Source organism: Hippocampus zosterae, chromosome 12 (assembly GCF_025434085.1).
Source record: "Hippocampus zosterae strain Florida chromosome 12, ASM2543408v3, whole genome shotgun sequence".
In the NCBI taxonomy this organism is placed as follows: Eukaryota; Metazoa; Chordata; class Actinopteri; order Syngnathiformes; family Syngnathidae; genus Hippocampus; species Hippocampus zosterae.
This window is the reverse complement of record NC_067462.1, coordinates 5,797,128-5,818,494: the sequence shown is the minus strand read 5'-3', so window position 1 is coordinate 5,818,494 and position 21,367 is coordinate 5,797,128. Positions and strand designations below refer to the sequence as shown.

The 21,367-nt window shown below is 44.5% G+C and overlaps 2 protein-coding genes across 3 annotated transcripts; both read right to left on the bottom strand.

Moving 5' to 3' along the window:
• Positions 1-2,085: 2,085 nt before the first annotated feature.
• On the bottom strand, positions 2,086-11,730 carry LOC127611240 (INO80 complex subunit D). Of its 2 annotated transcripts, none has more exons than XM_052081645.1 (10): positions 11,217-11,730; positions 9,189-9,435; positions 8,204-8,931; positions 7,857-7,959; positions 7,550-7,774; positions 7,334-7,467; positions 6,561-6,694; positions 6,225-6,475; positions 5,985-6,142; positions 2,086-4,937 (listed from the first exon to the last, which is right to left on the bottom strand). In XM_052081645.1, the coding sequence occupies exons 2-10, from the start codon at positions 9,404-9,406 to the stop codon at positions 3,949-3,951; spliced, it is 2,940 nt and encodes a 979-aa protein (XP_051937605.1). In that variant the 5' UTR covers positions 9,407-9,435; positions 11,217-11,730; the 3' UTR covers positions 2,086-3,948. The 2 variants fall into 2 exon arrangements, with proteins under 2 accessions (XP_051937605.1, XP_051937606.1); XM_052081646.1 differs by lacking the exon at positions 11,217-11,730 and adding an exon at positions 10,688-11,139.
• A 3,809-nt stretch (positions 11,731-15,539) lies between these two features.
• Positions 15,540-17,697, bottom strand: cmklr2 (chemerin chemokine-like receptor 2). Its single transcript, XM_052081692.1, has one exon. The coding sequence runs from the start codon at positions 17,660-17,662 to the stop codon at positions 16,577-16,579; it is 1,086 nt and encodes a 361-aa protein (XP_051937652.1). The 5' UTR covers positions 17,663-17,697; the 3' UTR covers positions 15,540-16,576.
• Between the last annotated feature and the right edge of the window lie 3,670 nt (positions 17,698-21,367).

Below are 21,367 nucleotides of genomic sequence, written 5' to 3'. Positions count from 1 at the left end.
TTTATACATCCAAAAACAAAAGATCAAATTTGTCACACTATATACAGATATTACATACAGTGTTTGTACACATAATTACATAACTTGTACACAAGAAAAATAGACATAAAAATGTAAACCTTTTGTATCCAAAAAAATACCTTGGACAAATAAACAAAGGACCGTTAACAAAAGGTGACTAGATTTGAGCTCGCCCTCGCTTTCAAAAACCATAAAACGGTTACATTCAATGGATATGGAATTTGTCAGCCATCTCTTAATACAACAAGCAGTTAACGTGCCTACGAGCCCTGTTCGTTTTGTTCTACATCACATCGGAAGAGTGGGGCGCAGCGACTACTCATGCTCTAAATGTGGATACAGCAGTATTACCGTGATTTGCTGGCAAAGAAACAATCCAATAGCATACCGTATATAGATGGACCCCCCCCCCCCCCCCAATTAATTTAATAACACTGCAGGCGTCTGTGGTGGAGCTACAATGATGTGTGTTCTCTTTGGAAAGGAGAGGGAACTCTGCCTTCTCACAGCTAGAAACTGGCGATGAGCGCGGGAAGTTGCTCACGAGCAAATGAAATGGAAATTAAAAGAAAAAAAAATCAGGACATGCAGTAACTTAACCCGGCAGGCTTAAATCCTTTTCACTTCTGTGCAAATCCACCTCGAACTACCATCGTCCGTTCACGAAATAAATGGAAGATGAATATATTCCTCTTTCAATACCTTTTCATATGCACTTCATATCTGCAATCGCTCCCGGGGTTTTGATTTTCTTATGACAACATTCTTCCGCAGAACAGTTCCAAACTACATAACATGACAACGTACACAGCAAACAGACAGATTCATCCGATGGCCCAGAGAGCTTTACGACCCGTTTGATCACCTTGAAAAAAAAAAAACAAGAGACTTGTTCTACACTCTACACGTTCCACTGAACACGTCGCAAGTGACTCTTTCTGCCCATTTGCTACTCGGTAATTCACCGTTAAACCCCCAGAATACAGCCCGTCACGCTATACATCCGATACACAATCCCTCACGTATGCATCCGAGGCCAGCGTTTTGCCCTGCTGTCATTTTCGTTCATTTAAAATCCAGATGATTTACCCGAGAAAAAAAAATCTTGACGTGTCCTTCTAAATTCAGAACACGTCAACTATTAGAATCGTGCGATACCTGCCTGGTGAGAGACAAATGGCAACTTTCAATGCGGATGTACGAGTAAGGGGTGTCCAACTTGTCCTCTGAGGCTAACTTTGTAATTCTTTAGGTTAAATAAAATACATATATATCAAACTATTTTAAAGTTTTGCGTTTATATTGGAAAAACTCACGACTTTGTGTTAAAAGGCAAATAGTTTAGAATGTTCAGCATTTTAGGATGTCACGGCACCGTAATCCCACCGGAATAGATCCGCCCATGGATCGAACGGCATCTGAATCGCATTTCCGTATTCAGAACCAAAACTAACATGATCTTTCTTCCATCAGGAAGTTATAAAAAATCAATTTTGTTACTATTTGAGGTCTTGGTAGTTTCTCTAATAATCTCTTTGCATACCTCAAAGTTCTAGCTGCCAATCCATTTTCTGGACTTGTTACCTAATGTTCTAATGTTTTGTTTTTGTTTTTTTTAGTACACGCTACGGGCAGCTAAAAAATATATGGCTGGCCGTAGTCTGGACACCCCCGAATGTTCACTTAGACCTTAAAAGTTAAGCAGAGAGCAAAAGGAGCAGTCAGCACCTTGGAAAGTAGAAAAAGAAGTCCCTGGATAATCGCGACCATTCATCCCGCTAGAACTCGCCAGGCGAAGCTACATGGAGCCACTCGAGAATATCCTTCCGTGCGGTGATGCCAAACATTGACGTCGATGCGTTTATTGCTTCGGTATTTAGTTACCTTTTGTGAACCGGGTTGCACAACCAACAGTGAATGAGGTTCGGAGATTTATACGAGAAATCTGCGCCAACCGATTAAAATGAGCACATGTACAGCAAACACACAATATTTTTTTTAAAAAAAAACGGCTTTAAAAGTATTTGGGTGACCGTGTCTAAGTCAGGAGCGCGTGTGTGTGTGTGTTTTTTTTGTTTAGTTTTTTTTTTTTTAAACAAGCAGTGTATGAAACAGGTGAGAAATTAAAACGATGCAACGGCCATCTGAGCAAACAGTGCGAAGAGACTTGGTCAGGAATGAAAGGGGGAAAACGTTTGAGAGGATGCGGCGACTGTCAACTGCGCGCACCGTGACACTATATGGTGTCATTTGTCAGCTTGTCTGGTACCAATCCCAGACCACTGGCTGAAAAAATCTCAAGGCATCAAACCAGCGCACCAAATCCCACATCGTGCAGCACTCTGATTCTCGATCTTAATTGGTAACTCAATTGACTCGATATCCAACCATCCAGAACCATATACGAGTACACTTTCGATTTTCGAACGCCTCTGTTCTCGACCAAATTGTTTTTTGACCAAATATTTGAGTTTTTTTTATGCCTCGGATGACGACCAAATTTCGGTTCTCTAACAAACTGAGCACACTTGAATGCATCACTTGACACTTCTCGCCTTCCTTACACAAGGAAGTGACGCTTGCTCGGGTAGCGTTCCATTGTGATCAGACATGTTCAATAAAGATTTTTTTTTTTTTTAAAGAGTGTGGTTTCGGTTTTCGAACAGCCTTCTGGAACGGATTATGGTCGAAAACCGAGGTATGACTGTACATTTCCAGCCATTTGAGCATTAATTCGCTATCATTGAGATCCAGTTTACGGTCGTACTAATAACCCAAAAGCGGCACTAGTATTTTTGTTTGTTTTTTTTTTTTTTTTTACTAATGCTGCCATCCACTGCTGGTTGTGTGTCAGTAATGTTGTTTCCAAGCTTGACATTCACAGTGGAGCAGCCCCCCATCTAAACATCATTGACAAGTCTCCCCATCAATGGCAGCGAAAGAGATGCTCCGATGGCTGAAAGGTCCAGGTACTTAGCACACTCTTTTGTCTTTTAAGTTAATTGACGTGACTTGGGATTATTTCGCGGCGTGCATTTCTCAGTGATCTTTGATAAATGCAGCTCAAGTGTTTTGCTTGAAGCTTGTTTGAGCCTTGATTCAATCTCCTACAAGTGCGCCGAATTGTTTTACTCATCGGGAAGGGGAGCATACGAGTCCCGTTTTTCCAATGAATTCTCAAATGTTTTTTTTTTTTGCAGTAAAGCTGTTCAAACATTTTACTCATTCACTCCCAAAGACGTTTTTAAACGTCTTTTCAGACTTGGTCCAGAATTGGCTGGTACTGAATGAGTTAATAGATAGCCTTTCATTTTAAGGAGCGTGTACTTACTAGTAAGCGCTATGTTCTCATTAGTAGGACAACTCCCGTGTCACGAGTCGGGCAAAACGGCACGAGCTGACATGGGACTCGGTGTTAACTAGCTTGCTAAATGTGAACGGCTCGCCATATGGATCTAAAACTGCGAGTGAGACGCAGGGTGCCGAGTTGGCTTGGAAAAGTTGGTGCACGTGTAAGTCAGGGCAGTACTGTCAACGTCTTCTACGAGACCCCTTTGGCATTGTGCAAATTCATGATCAAACGTGTGCACCGTTACCGCATTTGAGTCGAAGGTTCAAGGTGTGCCGTCACCGATTCAAAACAAATTCTTCCTTTCCTACGGTCCCGGCATTTATTCAATATCCTCGATATCCAAACTTCAGGCCCACGTATGCGCTTTGTCCTCACTAGTAGCACGACTAGATGTTGTTCCCAGTCAGGCAAAACTGCGCATTAGTTTGACATCGATTATACCAACACTAGTAGGACTTGTTAAGAACTAGATGTTAACAAAGTCGATTTTTCAAAGCGATTCGATAGCCAACGTGGACCCGGAGCCCGATATGAAGGATGTCGTATAAATGACGGCTTTCCGTTGTCACCCGCGCTCAGTTACTCTGCGTGAAAGGGGCGGAGGCGCTGTTGGCACTTGCAGTGGTGGCACTAACTATGGAGAAGCCGGCGGGTGGCGCGGTGGAGCTGTGGCTGGGCTGCAGGTCGTTGGGGATGCCGCTGTGTGAGGCCAACTGGTGACCGAAGGCGGCGCTAAACTGCGGGAGCTGCTGCTTGGGCTGCAAGGAGGTCAGGGGGTCATGCGGGGACGAAGAAGGGGGCGCCGGGGGTGCGGTCAAGCCCGTCAGGCCGCTATGAGGCAGGGCCGAGAGCGCGGCCAGAGGCTGCAGCGTCACAGAGTTGACGGAGTGGCTGCCGGCCGGCGGGGTGGACAGCGACGTGGAGATGAGATGACTTTCCGACGCCATGAGATTCCCGAACTGCGCCGGGTCGGCGAGGGGCAGGGGAAGATTGTTCCAAGATGAGCGGGGGGGTTCCAGCAGGAGGGGGGCGTCTGTCTGGAAGGGGCCGGCGTGAGGCGAGGGGATTTGGTCGCTGTACGGCGATGCCACGTGCTCGCCGCTAAAGCAGCCGCCTTGGGGAGACGACGTCACCGCTCCATCAGATTTGGCCAGAATGTGGGCGGGGGGCCGCGAGCGGGCGAACGTCCGCTCGGGGGGCTGAGTGAGCAGGGCGCCGCTCGGGGGGTGCACCGAATTGGCAGATGACGTTTGGGGCAGGTCCGTGGGTTGAGATGGCGGGGAGGGGGGGAAGTGGCCCGCGGCGGACTGCAGGATGTTGTCCTCCAGCTCCAGGCTAGGAAAGTTCTCCGTCGGGAAGCGACTGTGGAGGATGTCCCCCATGGCCCCCGGCTGGACTGCACCGGGAAAGACGGTCAAGGCTCGGTGGTCCACTCCCTCTGACGGGGCCAGGTCTCCGATGGAGGTCAGGCACACGAGCGAGTCCGGGTAGGACCCCAAGGCTTGCAGGGTGCGCACCAGCTCCTCGGCCTCTTCCGTGGTGGGCAGCAACTCGCCGTTCTTGCCTGCGCGACAAGCTTATTCCAGTTAAGATTCAGATTAAGATCTCCTTTATTTGTCCCGCACTGGGGAAATTTACCGTCTACAGCAGCAAGATTGCGGGTAGAGAGAAGAAAGAAGAAAAACGACAAACACCGATCAACTAAGTGCAATATAAATACAAATATGGATAAGGTTGCGGTGCTATTTACAATTGTTTTTCACAACATTTAATCAATTAATTAAGTAATTAATTAATTTTTATTCGGCAGCCTGACAGCGGTCGGTAGGAACGGAAACTAACTGAAACTACATTTTACGGTGACAAAACTAAAATGAGCTATACTTTTAGCGAAAATGTTCTTTGGCAGTTCATTTCATACGTGAACCTTAAGAGTTGATTTCAAATGTCTTCATTAAAATCTATTTCAGTTATTAGCACGTGGCTGTCTGGGAGGTGTGGTTTTCTTCATTTCATTTTCATTTATCTTCCGTACCGCTTGATCCTCACTAGGGTCGCGGGGGGTGCTGGAGCCTATCCCAGCTGTCTTCGGGCAGCAGGCGGGGGACAACCCTGAATTGGTTGCCAGCCAATCGCAGGGCACACAGAAACGAACAACCATCCACGCTCACACTCACACCGAGGGACAATTTAGAGTGTTCAATCAGCCTGCCACGCATGTTTTCGGAATGTGGGAGGAAACCGGAGCACCCGGAGAAAACCCACGCAGGCCGGGGGAGAACATGCAAACTCCACACAGGGAGGCCGGAGCTGGAATCGAACCCGGTACCTCTGCACTGTGAAGCCGACGTGCTAACCACTGGACTACCGGGCCGCCGTGTGGTTTTCTTATTTTTTTAATTTTATTTTTTTTCTGTGTGCCGCCTAGAAATTGTCATGTGGTGGCACGTACTGCAACAAGGCCTTGTTGGTCATCTTGAGTGGAAAACATATTTACGTGAGTGCTTACGCTCTCGTTGAAAATGTTTTCCACTTCACGTTTGGTGTCTCTCACACTTTCAAAAAAAAAATGTTTTCATTGTCTACGTTAAGACGAAACGTGTCAGGGCACCTTCAAACAAGTCAAAATCCTGAAGATCGTCAGGTAGTCTCGGCAGAACATCCGAAAAATCCTCCTGGTTCAACTCGAGGTCATTTGGAATGTCTTCCATTTCGTTGGTGATGTCGTCAGGAAGTTCGTCTGTGCTCAGTTCGGGAGTCGAGGGACTCCTGTCAAAAACAAAAGAAAAGATGACAAGTGTTACAAACCAATGTGAACCGCAGAGTGGGGATGTTTTCGGCTCACGCAGACCTGATGCTGGCCTGGGAGGACAGAGCGAGGTTCATAGTCGGCATTCCCAAGTACCCCTGAGGCAAGGCGGGAGGAACGGGTTTCTGAGGCCGCCGCGGCACTCTCCTCTTCTTCTTGTGTTTTTTGGTGAGTGCCGGCGGTTTGGTCTTTTTGCGCGGCTTACGCTGGTGCTGTTGCTGGTGGTGGTGGTGGTGGTGTTGGTGTTGGTGGTGGTGCACTCGCCGATTGCCATCGCCGCGGAGGAAGTTATCCTGCATGGAACGTACAGGAAACCCGACGGTAAGTAGGATGCCGTCACCATTTGGGGCGAAGACGATATTTAAACATCAAACGCACCATCTTTTTGGCATGCTCTTCACAGAGTGGTGTCTGATGCGTGATATCGAACACGGGAATGGAGCACTGCTGACCATCTGCGAACTTGGCGGTGCAGCTTGCAAACAGCTGCTGGGAGCGGTTCAACAGAATGTCTTCATCAAACAATTAAGGAAGAAAAAGAAGCCCCGGGTGGAGAGCTTGCGGTGAGAAGACTAACGGCATAGAATGTGCAGCTGAACTTGATGAAACTGCATTTGTGACCCAAGGGAGGACCTAAATCCCAGCGACTGGGCCGCATTTACGAAAGGAGACTCGGATGGGATCGAGCCTTTTCTGTTACCGGTCCCTCTCTCTGGAATGACCTCCCACTGAACATTCGGCAAGCCTCCTCGCTGCCCATCTTTAAAGCCCTCCTCAAAACTCACTTGTATTCTTTGGCGTTCGACTCGGCATGACTTAGATTTGCTCTTGATTTTACTGCTTGGTGCTTTCTACCGCCTTTATTACCGATTCGTCTTACTGTTTATTGTGTATGTTAAATCGCTCCATGTACAGCACTTTGTATGCAGCGATGGCTGTTTGAAAGTGCTCGAGAAATACTGTTGACTTGACTTGACTGCCATTGACGGCTATAGACGTCAATGGCAGTGAATGAGTTAAGTACAGTGATCTCACCTGTTACCAATACCCCCCCCCCAGCAATGCCCCCGCAATCTGTTAGAGTGAACATTCCGTTTAGCGCTCATTTTTGGGATTGTGGTAAATCAGGTTTGACATGTTCAAAAAGATACGCTGAAAACAGTGTTTGGTGAAGGGCAACGCTTTGTTGTCACAGGCCTGGCCTTTTGTGCTGCCTGTACATGTCCCCGCGTCTGTTTTCTGCTGTCCCGCAGGTGCCCCGCCGTGATGAAGTTCCGATCCGGCACTAAGTAAGTAGAAAAGAAATCTGTTTAATTGGTTGAAAATTCAAGTTTTTAAGTTTTTAAGAGTGGGCCTTTGAGACTTACCTTGAAGGGCTTTGAAAGGAACCACGTAATTCCTGGATGAGCTGCCCGGCGCAGTCTGGGTTCTTTGTGGCGGCGTGCACCAAGGCTTTGCGGAAGGCGTAGCGGTACCTCTTCTGGCGGATACTCGCCCTTTCCTGCCTGCACATGTGCTTGTACTTTTGCTCCAGGTACGCGCAAAGCCTCAGCAGTCGCGTTCTCCGCGAGGAACCGGCGTCATCCTCCAACCTGTTTCAGGATGAGACCGTCGCTGCCGTGAAAAAAAAGTCAGGTGGGTTCGTGTGTCGAGCGTTGACGGTGAGTTACCGACCCGTTGTGCGGTCTCCAAGTGCTCAGGCCAGGAACAAATCTCTCTGCTTCGACTTCTTCATCCTCATCGTCATTATCAGCGCTGTCCTCCGACCAGTCCAGGCCTGCAAGAAAATCTGTCAGAAAAAGGCCAATCCGTCCCATCTCGCTAAAATCTTTTAATCTCTTTAAATTCAGTATTTCTTCAATTCAACGCAGTGGCCCAATTGTCAGATGCGTCATCTAACCAAATAAATCTGGACTTTTAAAGGTTATTGTACACTTTAGAATCGCCCTGCAGTTTCACCCAACGGCCAAATATAGTCGCGCATCTTAACATTTGGTGGTAAATGAATATGAGCGAAGCACCTAAATGAGGAAACAGGTCTCCATATTCCCGGTGTCTCTTGGCACAGAGCTGGACCAGATGCTGCAACCTGGCCAGGCAGTGGGGTGGCGGTGAGTAGGAGGCAGGTCGCATGACCACCATGTGATTGGAAGCAAAAGGTGTTTTCCTGCTGAGCGACGGCCCCGGCGGCTGCGCGGGACTGGCTGATGCATTGACGGCGATCCCAGGAGGCATGAAGTTGACCGTCTGAGGTGGTGCTGGATTGCATAATAGACCCTGCTGAGAGGGCGGCTGGACAAGACCTGATTGCTGCCGTGCGGGGTGAGTGTTGAGCGGCGACGGTGGGTGGACGCGGGGGACGAGGGAGGGGCTAAAGTGCTCAGAAGGGGTCTGGAAACGGTCCGCGTCCTGGCAGATTTTCTGGTTCAGCACCAGCCGACTCTGCAATTTCTTCTTGATGGCATTGCTTTTCCGAGGAGGACCCATCTCCTCCCCATCTGTGTCGTCCTCGTAGAAGGTAAACGGATCCAGGAATTCCCCATCGGGAAGTGCGAGCAGGCGCGTACAGGGTGGCGATGGTGGAAGTTCGTTCAGACCGTTGGAAGCTAAAGGTAAAGAGGGCACCGTTATGTTGAGGGCCACTGACTCCAAGTGAGCCCGCGATCGCATCTCCTCCAAAGCATCGTGTTTCTTCTTGCGTTCCTTCTTGGGGATGAAGCCAAGTACCTGCAGGTGGCTGTTGCAGTACCTGGAACAACAGTCAGAATTCCTTTAATTACACACGTGTACTGCAGGGTACATCTACATCGCAGGAAATCCCCGCAATATAGCAGTAAATCTGCGATTTAAAGCGATTGGAAAATGTTATTTTAAAAAAATTGAAGTCTCTCTACATTGTCATTAATCGCATGTGAGTTTGCAACGTCTCATCCACAATTGACTGGGCCTGCACTAGATCATTCAGTACAATTTAATTCCGGATTCGGAACACTAGAGTTGACCCACCTGCGATCTTCTGACTTTGGGATGGGGTTGGTACACCGCTGGCTGTTATACTTGGCCACATATTCGCACTGCTTGAAGGGGGCGGTCTTGTCTTCCAGAACGTGCCGTATGCAGAAAGCGTAACCATTGAGTCTGCGTTGCTTGCAGAGCTTCGGGCTGTACGAGCACAAGGGCTTATTGTCCACCTCTGAGAAATGTATGTGTTTGCCTTCATACATCACGTGACTCTTGTCCTTGACAACATCAGCTGATAGGATAAAGTCGGGGGAGAAAAGCAACAATGACATCATTAACACTTTGAAATGTGCATGTATAATCACATGTGCATATTCAGAGCATAGACGAATGTAGAAATTTTAAATAATAACACCTTTCTGGAACATATGTTTCACTGCTTTCAATACTGTACATTAAAACCTATTGAAAGCTGCTTGAGCATTTCCTCAATCTTTGATGTCCAGCTTCAGGTCAATGTACGAGTACACTCTTTGTCATCATTGCTCGAACAATTCAGCCCACTATTAGAATAGCTAGAACGCAATAATATTAATGATGGTGTCTTTCTTGCAAATACCAATAGGGTTTTTCCCCCCACTACAGTATGGCATTTCTTCACACAAGTAGGGGAGCTTTGGCATAGTTGTAGTAGGACAGCTGCATGTTATAGTAGTAAGAGACTGTAATTCTTCAAATACAGTAGTATGTCCTTACTGTTCTACTGGTGCTGTGAATTGTCACCTTAGGGAGGCCTTAAAGTTAAGTAGTACATGGACTCGGGTGGATTATCAAATAAATGCCCAAACAGTATTACAATTATTTAGTTACTACATGGTTATATAATAAATACATTATAACGGTGGAAATAGGTTTAAGAAATAATCCTTCACACGCCTTAGCCATTTATAAGTAATCCTGTCCGCAAATCCACACTTGAGTTGTTGTTAAAAATAATAATTACCGGTATAATAAAAAAAAAATCATCGTCCGATTGTCACACACACGGACATTTACACACATATATACACTAATGGGCCTGTGTGCACTTTTAAGAAATGCTATTCGAAGGTTCGTGTAAAGACTAAGCTTCAGGTCACTCATCATAAGCGCAACCTATGTACCTTATTAGCCGCTATCATTGACTTAAGGGGTTCGAGTTGGTATTACGGGCGCCACTGTGCCTCCGATACCCAAAGCGTGCACATAGCACAAAATTTTAGGGTATTAAAATAAATGTAGTTAAAAAAATTGATTACTGCTAAATAAATACCATTGATTATAGAGGCAACCAATAAGGATGTGCGGGTTTGTTGCAAACGAAAAATAACAGAAATGTCTGTCGGACGGAGCTAGCGTGTCAATATTAGCATGTTGTCCGATGAGCAGTGTTTCAACTTTATTTGCCTCGTAACTAAACGTGAAGGCTACATATGTATTTTATTGTTAGCAGGTTAACTATTCTGCTGCGCGTATTTTGATTTATTTCGGGTTGTTTTTTTTACCTCTCAGCTGCTACAAAAGTCAAAACATACGCTAGCTAGCTAGCTAAGGAAGCTAAAAACACGAATTAGTAGGCGGTAGCTAACCAGGAAACGGAAACCTCTAAAAATGGCGACAACACGATGGATCCCTCTATTCGTAATCTATAGAGTGAATGCAACATACGCACGATACATATTTTAACTAAATAAATGTAGTTCTTTGCATATTTACAATTTAACTACCAACACGTTCAAACAAAAGGGTTTCACGTAAGCTAAGGCCTGTCCTCGATCGGCTTCCGTTCAAAAAATAAGGGTAATAGTGGTTGGCAGCGTTTTTTAATGAGACGTATGGCAACTTTAACAATTATATCTAAACTCTTCTGAGCGTTGTGATAGAAAAGGTCGATGTTCAACTATCGGAAGGAGTAAAGAGAGCGGAAGTGGCCCGCTAGCTTCGACAGGCACCGGCCTTGAGTAGTTGTCGCCTCCCCGACTAAAGGCCGCGCGAAACGCTGTGGTCTTAAATCGAGGACGAGGATTCGCTTACCTTGAATTGGTACGGGCCGTTGAACGGTATTCGCTCCAGATAGACGGCCGAAATGTCATATACGATCCGCTAGGCTATTCGCGCATCGATGTCCCAAGATAGATTAACAATAATAGTGATCTTCATCGAACTCGGCGCTACTCGATTTTCGGATGGATATAAAATAAGCACTCGATCAAATTTTAAGCAGTAGGTAGGCTGCTAAGGATTTTGTCAGATCCAGGGCAGACTCCCTCACAGCACCACTACAGGCACTGCGGGGACATGACAACAACCCGCTCGACAACAACAACCTCTCCAACCATATTGGAAATTCAACTTTGTTAAGAGCGCCCACATTGCCGAAGTGCAACAAAAAGTGTGACAGTGCCGTTGCCATGTTTTACATTTAGGGCACATATATGGCGAGAGGTCCGAGTGGAGCCGTTTGAGTGACAAATCCACGTAAGCGCGGCTATTTCATCTCGATGTGTCTGTGTGTAATGTGCCCTTCTGCACTGCCACTCTCACCCACTGTTCACTCATGATGGACCACGTGTCAGGTACCAAAACACCAACTCCTGCTCCATCCTTTGCACCCCAGCATCACCCAAGACATTTTTCAACTTTCTTTTAAAAACTGCAAGACTGATATTTGTTTCTGCAATAATTCACTGGGCTCACTACTTAAAATTAGTTTTAATGCATACGCATATATAGTGTAAATGTTAATGGATGATGAAAATGTAAAACTATTATTTACGTGTGCAAAATGTATTTGTATCCATCTGTGGTCAGACCACGAAATAAAATGTATGCAAACAGGTGTGTTTTGCTGCCAAGGAAGTTTCTGCTCCTAATTACAGTATTTACACAGTTTGCACCACGGCTAACCAATCCTTTAGAACTCGAGCTGCTTCTTACTGTTGTGCAGATTAAAGTGAGGTCTACCAGTTTGAAACACACTTCTGAAATAAGACAATCCTTTTTTGATCCGTATAGCAAATTTCGGTTTAATATATGTATTTTTTTTTTTGGACATGATCACACACGCACACACCATCAAACAAATCCAGAAAACTTTGTAGTGGGGCAAAATGGCAACAATAGATACCTTAAAATAATTTAGAGTAACAAATGGCATGTCACCGAATGGTACCGTTGCATTCACTTTGCTCTGATACAGTTCACATCAAGTCAATGCAGTTGTGAACGCACCCCCACTCCGTAGTCTTGATCTCCAGACCACCAATGATACCGAACACAACAGGGTGTTTTGGTCTTGCCTGCGCCTGCAAGAGAAGATAAAACCCCACAATCCAAAGAGTGACGCCTCCACTTTGGTGATAACATTCACCAAAGCCTCTCCAAAAACATTTAAAAAATGTGACACGGGGCTTATTGATGCAATCGCTTGCAGGACTTTTGGTGATTCACCGAAGTAGTTGGAGGTGCTCCCTTGGTTCGCTTCTTTCTAACGTGGGCCTCTTTGCATCCTGTTGTGAAGCCAACAACCGCTGAGATGTCTGTTATAAACATTTCCCACATATCGTTCTAGTCTCGCACTGTCACTGTTAAATGTTTTTACAATCGATTACTCTGATGATGATTCCAACAATTCATCAAATGGTCTCATAAAGGATTTAGCGTTCAAGTTGATTGCAAAATCGTTTTATGTGCCGATTACTGTTTATTAACCGATTATTGGTATTATTTGGTATGGTTGCATGATTTGAACCAAACCAAATAAGGAACAATTAAGCAATCGCTCAAGAGAGGGTTTGACCTTGTACTTTGCAACATTTTTGAAACACAGATGTCCTTCTTGGGAACCGATTCAGACAGATGATTCATACTACAGCTACAAATACCTATTATTTTCTGAATGGACTAAACGTCACCCCCCACCCCCACCCCCCAAACATCATTTGACTATGATTCAGTTACTGATTTGCTCCATAACATGTCACAAAATGGGGAAAATGTTGATTGTCCCCCCCCCCAAAGAAAAGCGGATGATAGCTTGGTTTGTAAACGATGACCCTTCAGGCTTAATCAACTCTCAAAATATTTTTTTATTAATTTGATGAAGGGTGCGTTGTTGATTAGTCATCGGATCCATGTATCGAGTCGAGGAGCCAAAGAAAGGATGAGTACCAACCGGAAGCAAGGTCAGCTGGTTCAATTCCATCAATCCCAGCAGTGAAGACTACAGGAAAAATGCAGTTCAGAGCCCCCCCCCCCCCCCCCCCAAGTTCTCTTCAAGTATGCTTTGACTCAGTCTTCATATGGTGCACCAACTCGGTGAGCTTCAATTCCATTGCAAGTGTAAAACCGACGCTATTTAGGACACGCTTGATTAAACGATCACCCGCTGTTTCACGATTGACAGCATACTGCGCCTGCAACTGGAGTCAGCACATCTTGCACAGGTTGTCGGTTCCCAACTGCCCGGGACTCCTTTTTCACCGACGGCTGGGTGAGCCTTTGTCGCTTCAGGATATCAGAAACAAATCGGTAAGAATTTGTATTATTTCAATCATACCATGCAACATTTACTAAGGAACATAAAAAGGAAACTTGGCTTTGCTTGAGATCCGCTCCTCATTGATTTATTCTTTTAGGTGCAGAAGGATGTCCACACCATTCGCAGAGTTCCTTCTTCCTGGAGAGGAAAAAGTAGAAACTCACCAAAGCAGGTAAATCAAAATCTCGACTAGAGTAGAACTCAGAAAAGTGGTCTCCCAAGTCCAAGGATTGAACACATCCGGTTTGCAACTGGGCACGACGCAGATCATTAACATTCCCAGACAATGCCGACATGAACATCTTCCACTCGGTCCTGTAATCTCACCGGTTAAAAAAAAAAGCCCTTGCATGAGACGCAACAAATAGGCACTTGTGACATTTTGTAACAACAGATGGGCCTTTGGGGAAGCAAAAGTGTGGTGTCTGCAACCAAAAATAATTTTAAAAACTAAATAAGCAGGCTAGTATCTAATGCTGGATAAACACTGTCCAAGTTCCCAATTCCAATAGAATGACTGTGTTGTGTTTCCATGTGCACAGGAACTTCACAGGCATCAATAGTTGGGACTCATGAAACAAAAGTTAACGGCAATACAAAACCCACATTACAAACTATTGAATAAATCTCTCCATTGTTTTAAATGAGGGTAACTTGAGTATTTATTCCCCGGCTGTGCCGTCGGAAAATAGTCTGCTTATTGACCCATAACATCTAAATTGTGTTACATGAATCATGGCACATGTAAATCGATCCTACGACAAAAGAAAAATCTCTAAAATTCTAATCATGCGTGTCCAAACTCCTCATGAGGGTTCCGGGCTGCTTCTGTCGCCTGAAGTCTTGCGGGTCCAGCACATTCCAATGCAATATTAATATCGTAATCATATAAATTGTGATCATCTGTCAGCAGCCTCACGGCTTGTTTTGTGTTGAAAAGCCAATGGTGTTCATTACAAACGACAAGGCACCAAAATTAGGTGGTTGGCAAGTGTGCAATCCCTTCGCGGAAAAAAAAAATCAAAGTGACAAGGGCTTCATAATATTCCCCATTTTGCACACCACCCACAAAGTGGGTCGGTCATGGAGAACAAAGACGGTCATTGTTGCTAACAAACTCAATTAGTGAGTTTATGAAGTGGAGTACTGTTAGCATTGTTTGCTGCAGTCGAGCCGCCTTTGATAGATTAAAAAAAAAAAAAACTGCTGGCAGGGCTCACTACAGGCGACCGTGCTGCAAGCGGCAGTAGTGCATTGCAAGATAAATGAAATGTATCACTGGCATTATCTTCTTAACATGACGGCCATCTGACTTCGATTCAAAAGAAAAGCATTTTCGTATGACATCGCCATGAGTAATATTGTTCCATGGCAGGTATTTATAAGGAATTTTTCCAATTTATTAATTAATTGTTCCCAAATTCTGACAGTTTTTAGAAGTCTTTGTTTTCCATCATAAAATTCCCACACGAATGAAAGATTTCCAATGTTGCTGGGAAATGTTGAACACGTTGACATTTTAAATGAGGTAGGTTTGAATTGGGTAAGAATTTTTTTTTTCTTGTAAGATGTATAATTAAATTTAAAAAATGGAAATCTGTGAACAGGAGAATAATATAAATAGGACACAATTATCAAAAAAATATTCCAACTGAATGTTGTCTAGCGTTTTGTTAAGCCAATATTAAATGTCAGAGTTCAGCAATGTGGGGCGGAGGTCGAGGTGGGGGGGGGGGGGTGGGACAGGAAATGACTGTGTTTGAACGCACCACAGCCTGTAGGGAAAGGAAGTACAAAAACAAAATGCACATCTGGACCAAAGTCATACTCCTGTCTTAATGGCAGGCTGGAAAATTCATTTTGTACAATAACAAAGGTTGAAAGCTTTTATGACATAACAGACACCGCTGAATAATATATAAAGTCAAAACTACAGTAGAGCACATTTATTAAGGGCAATTTAGTTGGAATATATTAAGCGAAATATATCTGTCACATTTCTACATATCGTCCAGCAGTAATTATACACTTATACAGTTGTTATACATCTTTTGCATATCTGTATGTCATTATATTCTCAATAGAACAAAATGAAATGTCTTAACATCTTATTTCGTCACCTGTAAAATTCATTTCAAAAGTCGTGTTTAGGTTGCTCCGCAGAGTTCATGTAAACGCAGTCAAAAATTTTTTATGACCGATCAAATGAAATCATGTCAAGTTATTGTATGGATACAGATTATTGCTGTGTAGTGTTTGAAGTTTTCCATTTAATGCAGTTTTTGGTTGAAGATGTAGAGTGAATATAAAAAGTCTACACACCCCTGTTCAAATGTTGTTTTTGTGATAGAAAAAAAAAACAAGACCATGATAAATCATCTTTTCCAACGATTTATGTGACCTAAAAACTGTACAACACAATTGAATTTAAAAAATATATATTTTTGAGCGTGGAAGTAAAAATAAACAGCTAAAAAAGCACAAGTCTGCACACCCTGGGGTTGTTTTTCTTCGGATGGACCTGGAGCATTAGTCAAGCTGGACAGAATTATAAACAGTTCAAAGTAAAAGTGAGAAAAAAACCCAAAAACGGGAACTGTTCCATGTGTGTACTGACTCCCATTTGACACGAGTTAGATTCTGAACAATTCATTTTTACTTCCCCTCTCCAAAAAAAAATTTTTTTTTAAAGTTCAATTGTGTTGTACAGTTTTTAGGTCACGTAAATAGTTGGAAAAGATTTGAGATTATTCATTCCCTTTTTTTTCTTTTTTAATGTCATAAACACCTGGCATTTGAAATGGGGTGTGTAGACTTTTTATATCCATCGTACATCCCCCCCCCCCCCCCCCAATCACAGAGTTGATGAAGCCACAGGCTCCTCCGGTGTACTGTTCTCGGCGTCGGGGGCTCCAGGCAACGATTCCATCTCGGTGGCCGACACGGACTGGCTGAGTTCTCTCAGCGAGCTTTTGGTGATGTCCAGACATGCACGCTTCAGGATGGTCCGAACTTTTGTACCCAGAAGCACGTAGAGCACTGGGTTAATGCAGCTATGGAAAAAGCCTAAACTGGTGGCCAGAGGAAATCCCATTTTCAACACGTTGTGCAGATAGAGCGAGGAATGTATGGACAGCTCCATCAGGCTAAAGATGTGGAAAGGAGCCCAGCATAAAAAGAAAGCCAGGATCATGGCGGAGACTGTTTTGGTGAAGCTCGACACGCGAACGGAGCCCCTGGATTGATTCACCTTCACTGTCAGAAGGATGCCGGTGACGCATATAGCGGAGAACGGCAAGAGGAAGCCCACCGCGGTCCGGACGGAGACCATTAGAATGTGTTTTGCGGCCGCCGAGTGTCCATCCTGCGCGTGGAAGTTGTTGAAGCAAATCACTTTGTCAGCCAAGCGCGCCGTGTCCCGAAAGATGAGCGCGGGGCAGCTCATGATGGCGGCCGTGAGCCACACGCAAGCGCTGGCGAACCAGGCTCGGGCGACCGTTCGCCACCTCCGACACCAGTTTTGATGGACCAGCGAAACGTATCTGTCCACGCTGAGCGCCGTGAGGAACAAGACGCTCGCGTACATGTTCATGACGGACACGAAAGAATTTATCTTACACATGGGCCCGCCAAAATCCCAGTGGAAGTCGCGCAGGATGTAGTCGATGTAGAACGGGAGGAAGAGAACGAAGACAAAGTCGGCCAAGGCCAAATTGAGGAGCCAGACGCTGTTGACGGTCCTTTTGCTCTTACATCCCGTCACCCAAATGACGGTTGCGTTTCCAATCAGGCCGAGTACAAAGGAAATGACGTAAATGACGACGGAGATAATGTGAATTGCTTCTTTCTGCCTGTGGTCGACTTTCAGGTCTTCCAGGTCACCGTATTCCAGGTAGTAGTCGTAGCTGTAGTTTCCGTAGTCCTCTCCGGAGTCGTCCATCGCTGCCTGCAGATTACCTGATACACATTCGTCCCTTTAGGATTGCGTCAAGAATCATCCGTATATAGTTCGGATGAACCTACCTGGTGATTTCTCGCCTCACAACTGTCTGTTCTCCAAAATGATCCGGGAATGGTAACAACCCTTCATTCAGGTCCTGCGTTGAAGCGAATGTACTGACTGGGTGTGTCCTGGATAAGCCTGGAACAGAATACGAACGTGGCATGGTTGACAGAGAAGGCAGCAGGAGGAACCACAAGTGGATGAATCATTCTCTTCGTGCATGGTTGAGGGAGTTTTTTTTTTGGAAGGGCAAACGGTAATAGTTGTGCAAGTTGCTTTTCCACTGCAATCATCGGTAAGCGGCGATCGGGGTGAAAAGTTTGAAACAAACGTTTGCGCCAAGGTCATATGGCTTAAATAGTGCTCTTAAATTTAAAAAAAGAAAAGAAAAAAAAAAGAAAAAGACGTTCACTTTTTTTTTTGGTGTGAATTCACTTCAAAGATGCCATTTTTTGTTTCAAAATAACCTTGCATCCGGCCCCTCGAATTTTAATGGCTCATCAGTGGGGTAATATACTAAAAGCTCCCGCCTTTGTACTCTTGACACAAACACACCGCTGGCTTTTCAGCAGTGGAAAACGGACAACCGCTTACCCAGGAGCTCGATTATTACTTTGTAGCTCAGAGGTCACAGAATGTGATTATTCCTCTTCATGGTGTCATACATGACCGTTTTCATTGTGACAACACCGTTTTATTATATAATATTATATAATAATATACTTGGGCATTTGGTCCAAAATATACTGTGACTTGGGAATATTTTGTTTTGACTGGAGTGAAACCTCAGCGATCAAACGAAAAGCAGTCAATCATGTCAACTATATTTCAGAGTTGTTTTCTGGGATTCAAAACAAACCCAGCAGAGAATCAAATTTCTTCGATTATATGTCATTGATAAACAAATGACCAAATCTAGCATTTGACAATTCGGTTCGATGATTGATGGTCTCATCAAAACTAACGGAAAAGTGAAATATTTGATAATAATTAATTAATATTAATATAATCTTTCATTTCAATGACTCATTCCCACATTGCATCAATGTCGTATTTGATACATAAAGTCGTTTACCGTTAGTAAAAGGCACCGTATATTGTTCGCTCGACATTACCGTGTCCATTTTGAGATCTTGCCTAGCACGGAAGCCGCACGTGAAGAATGATGATTTTTTTTTACATCCCAAAAAGAGCGACAGTCGCCGTTTGCAAAAAAAACAAAAAAACAAATAACGATGGTCGCTCTTGTCTGCCTGCCGCCTGAGCGAACCTCGTCCCTAAACGTCCCCCTTCATGCCGACGCCCGTGTGCGCACTTTCCGCGAGTCCATCCAAACTAAACTTTGTCGTTGGCTTCCTTTTTTTTTTTTTTGCGCGGAGATGTGTGCACTGGGCGCGCCCCCGGGACTGACGCGTCACACACGCACCGCGGAGGGCAACAAAGTTGTTATTGGTCGCCCGCGCGGATAAGAATGCGTTCATTCATTGGAGCTTTGGCTGCGTCTCACAGCCGCGACCCTCTCTCAATAAACACAGAGCAACTGAATGTTTGCAGACTTTTGAAAATGTCACTCCTAAAACGTTGCGTGTGCGCCAAGTGCGCACAGAACTTCTTCTCATCGTCTTCTTCTCAGTCTCTTGATTTAATACTTTGACTTTCTTGGCGGCCTTTCAAATAAAAATGACATATGTTTGGCTGCACACTTGTAAACTGAATTATAGACGGAAAGCAGCCCAGAGTGCGCCGCAAAATATTTTCTTTCTGATGTCAAATGTTAAATTCTTTCTGCCTTGATGTATATTATTTTAGTAGCTTTCATTTTTCATAATACACTTTTCAATGCGCGCATTAATGATCTATGATCCTAACTCGACAGCAAAGGGTTTAAAGCAAGGGCGTCAAACTCATTTTAGTCACGGGGCAAATTGGAGTTGCGTCTTACGACAGCGAAGCCACAAAATGATTACTTGTACAACGCAAATGAACTCGTTTTGAAATCAGTAAAGTTAGTTCTAATCGTTCTATCAATTATTGTTCAAGTGAGCGTAAACAGGGTTACAAAATTATTGCAAAATCTTAACACTATTTATTACACACGACAATTTGACATTTTGATACAGATTTTGGCAAATGAACACGGGCCACATAAAATGATATGGCGGGCCGGATCTGGCCCCGGGGCCTCAAGTTTGATGTTTGAAGAAAACAATAAAATAACCACATGTGTATAATGTGTTGCCCTTCCAATTCCAATTCGCTCAAAATTAAGACAAAAATTAAGTGCAACTAAGCCACATGGCATCTAGTGGTGACTGGTGGTATTACAAGTCAAAACCACAGTCAACGCCTTCATGCTGAGGCTTCAGCACCCAAAGATTCACATATTTCTGACTTTATTTTTGTTGTTTTCTTTTCTCAATATTTTGGTGGGGGGTGTTCCCATTTTTTCCAGGATTTCCCCCTTTATCCACCCCCTGTTCCACACTTAAAAAAAAATTATTGGTAATGCCCACACCTGATGTATGGTATACTATTAGAAATATATAGATAAAAAACCTTTAATGTGCTGTTTATTTTTGCCAAAAGAATCACATTGTACTCCTCCACAATTACTTATTGGGGGGGCGGTAATGATGAAATGAAAATGTAGACTTGACATGGTTGCATGGTGGGCGAGTAGTTGGCGCTCACCTGCAGTGTAAATGCAGCCAAGTGTCAAATTAAGCTGTCGGCGTTGTGTGTGCGACTGACCCTATTGGGGGCATGCATCAAGTCAGTGTTTGCATAATGGGATTGCAATTATGCTTTGATATCTATATTGTTTTCATGTCTTGGGGGGGGGGGGGGGGTCAGCTCTGACCTTCCTGTGTGGAGTTTGCATTGTTCTCCCTGTCTTTGTGCGAGCTTCCCCCTCTGTCTTCCACCCACATTCCAGAAATATCCCTGTTAAATTACTTGAACGCTCCAAATTGTCCATGAATGTGAGTGAGAATGTTTTTTTTTGTCTACATATGCCCTGCGACTGGCTGGCGGATTAGTCCAGTGTACCTCAAGTAGGGGGGGAGGGCGTCAAGGACCCAACAGATCCAGCAGCAGGCACCGTTTTGAATTCTTTCCAATATTCGTTTCACGTTTAATACACAGTTGCAAAATGTGTATACGTAAATTGGCATTGGGTAATGTTTTGAGCGGCCTTTGGGGAAGTTATGACTCAGCCTCATTGAACTGATCTTGGCGTCCAGTGTTTTTGCACAAACAAGGAAGTCGGTGCATCTGCTGTCACTGGTATCAATGCCTGAAATTTGATTTCTCTTGTGAAGAAATACAAAATGAGAAAACTCGCACAAAGAGCTGCTGTGGGCCACAACTTAGGTCCAGATACTCACACTGGCCAGGTCAGCTCCTTGTGTCACTCACAAGGCCACGCCCCTTAAAGGCACACATCCAATACACGAATACGGATGTGCAGTGTACAATAACACTTTATAAAACCAGTTTAGTTCTCAAATTCCGTTTGCCGTTTGTTTTATTTCCAGTGCTAATGACAATTTTCGTCACTCATCACCATTTATACGGTGACAAAGGCGTTTTGTTGTTTTGTTTTGTTTTTCCACGTGTGGGCATTTTCGACTTCCCCATGTC

What these genes read in the sequence shown, in the direction of transcription:
- LOC127611240 (XM_052081645.1), bottom strand. Translation starts at nt 9,406, where the DNA reads ATGTATGAAGGCAAACACATACATTTCTCAGAGGTGGACAATAAGCCC. An exon ending in TCCTTTCAAAGCCCTTCAAG is followed by an intron (nt 7,468 to 7,549) that starts GTAAGTCTCAAA and finishes CTACTTACTTAG; the next exon opens with TGCCGGATCGGAACTTCATC. An exon ending in GGATTTTGACTTGTTTGAAG is followed by an intron (nt 4,938 to 5,984) that starts GTGCCCTGACAC and finishes CTTGTCGCGCAG; the next exon opens with GCAAGAACGGCGAGTTGCTG.
- cmklr2 (XM_052081692.1), bottom strand. Translation starts at nt 17,662, where the DNA reads ATGGACGACTCCGGAGAGGACTACGGAAACTACAGCTACGACTACTAC.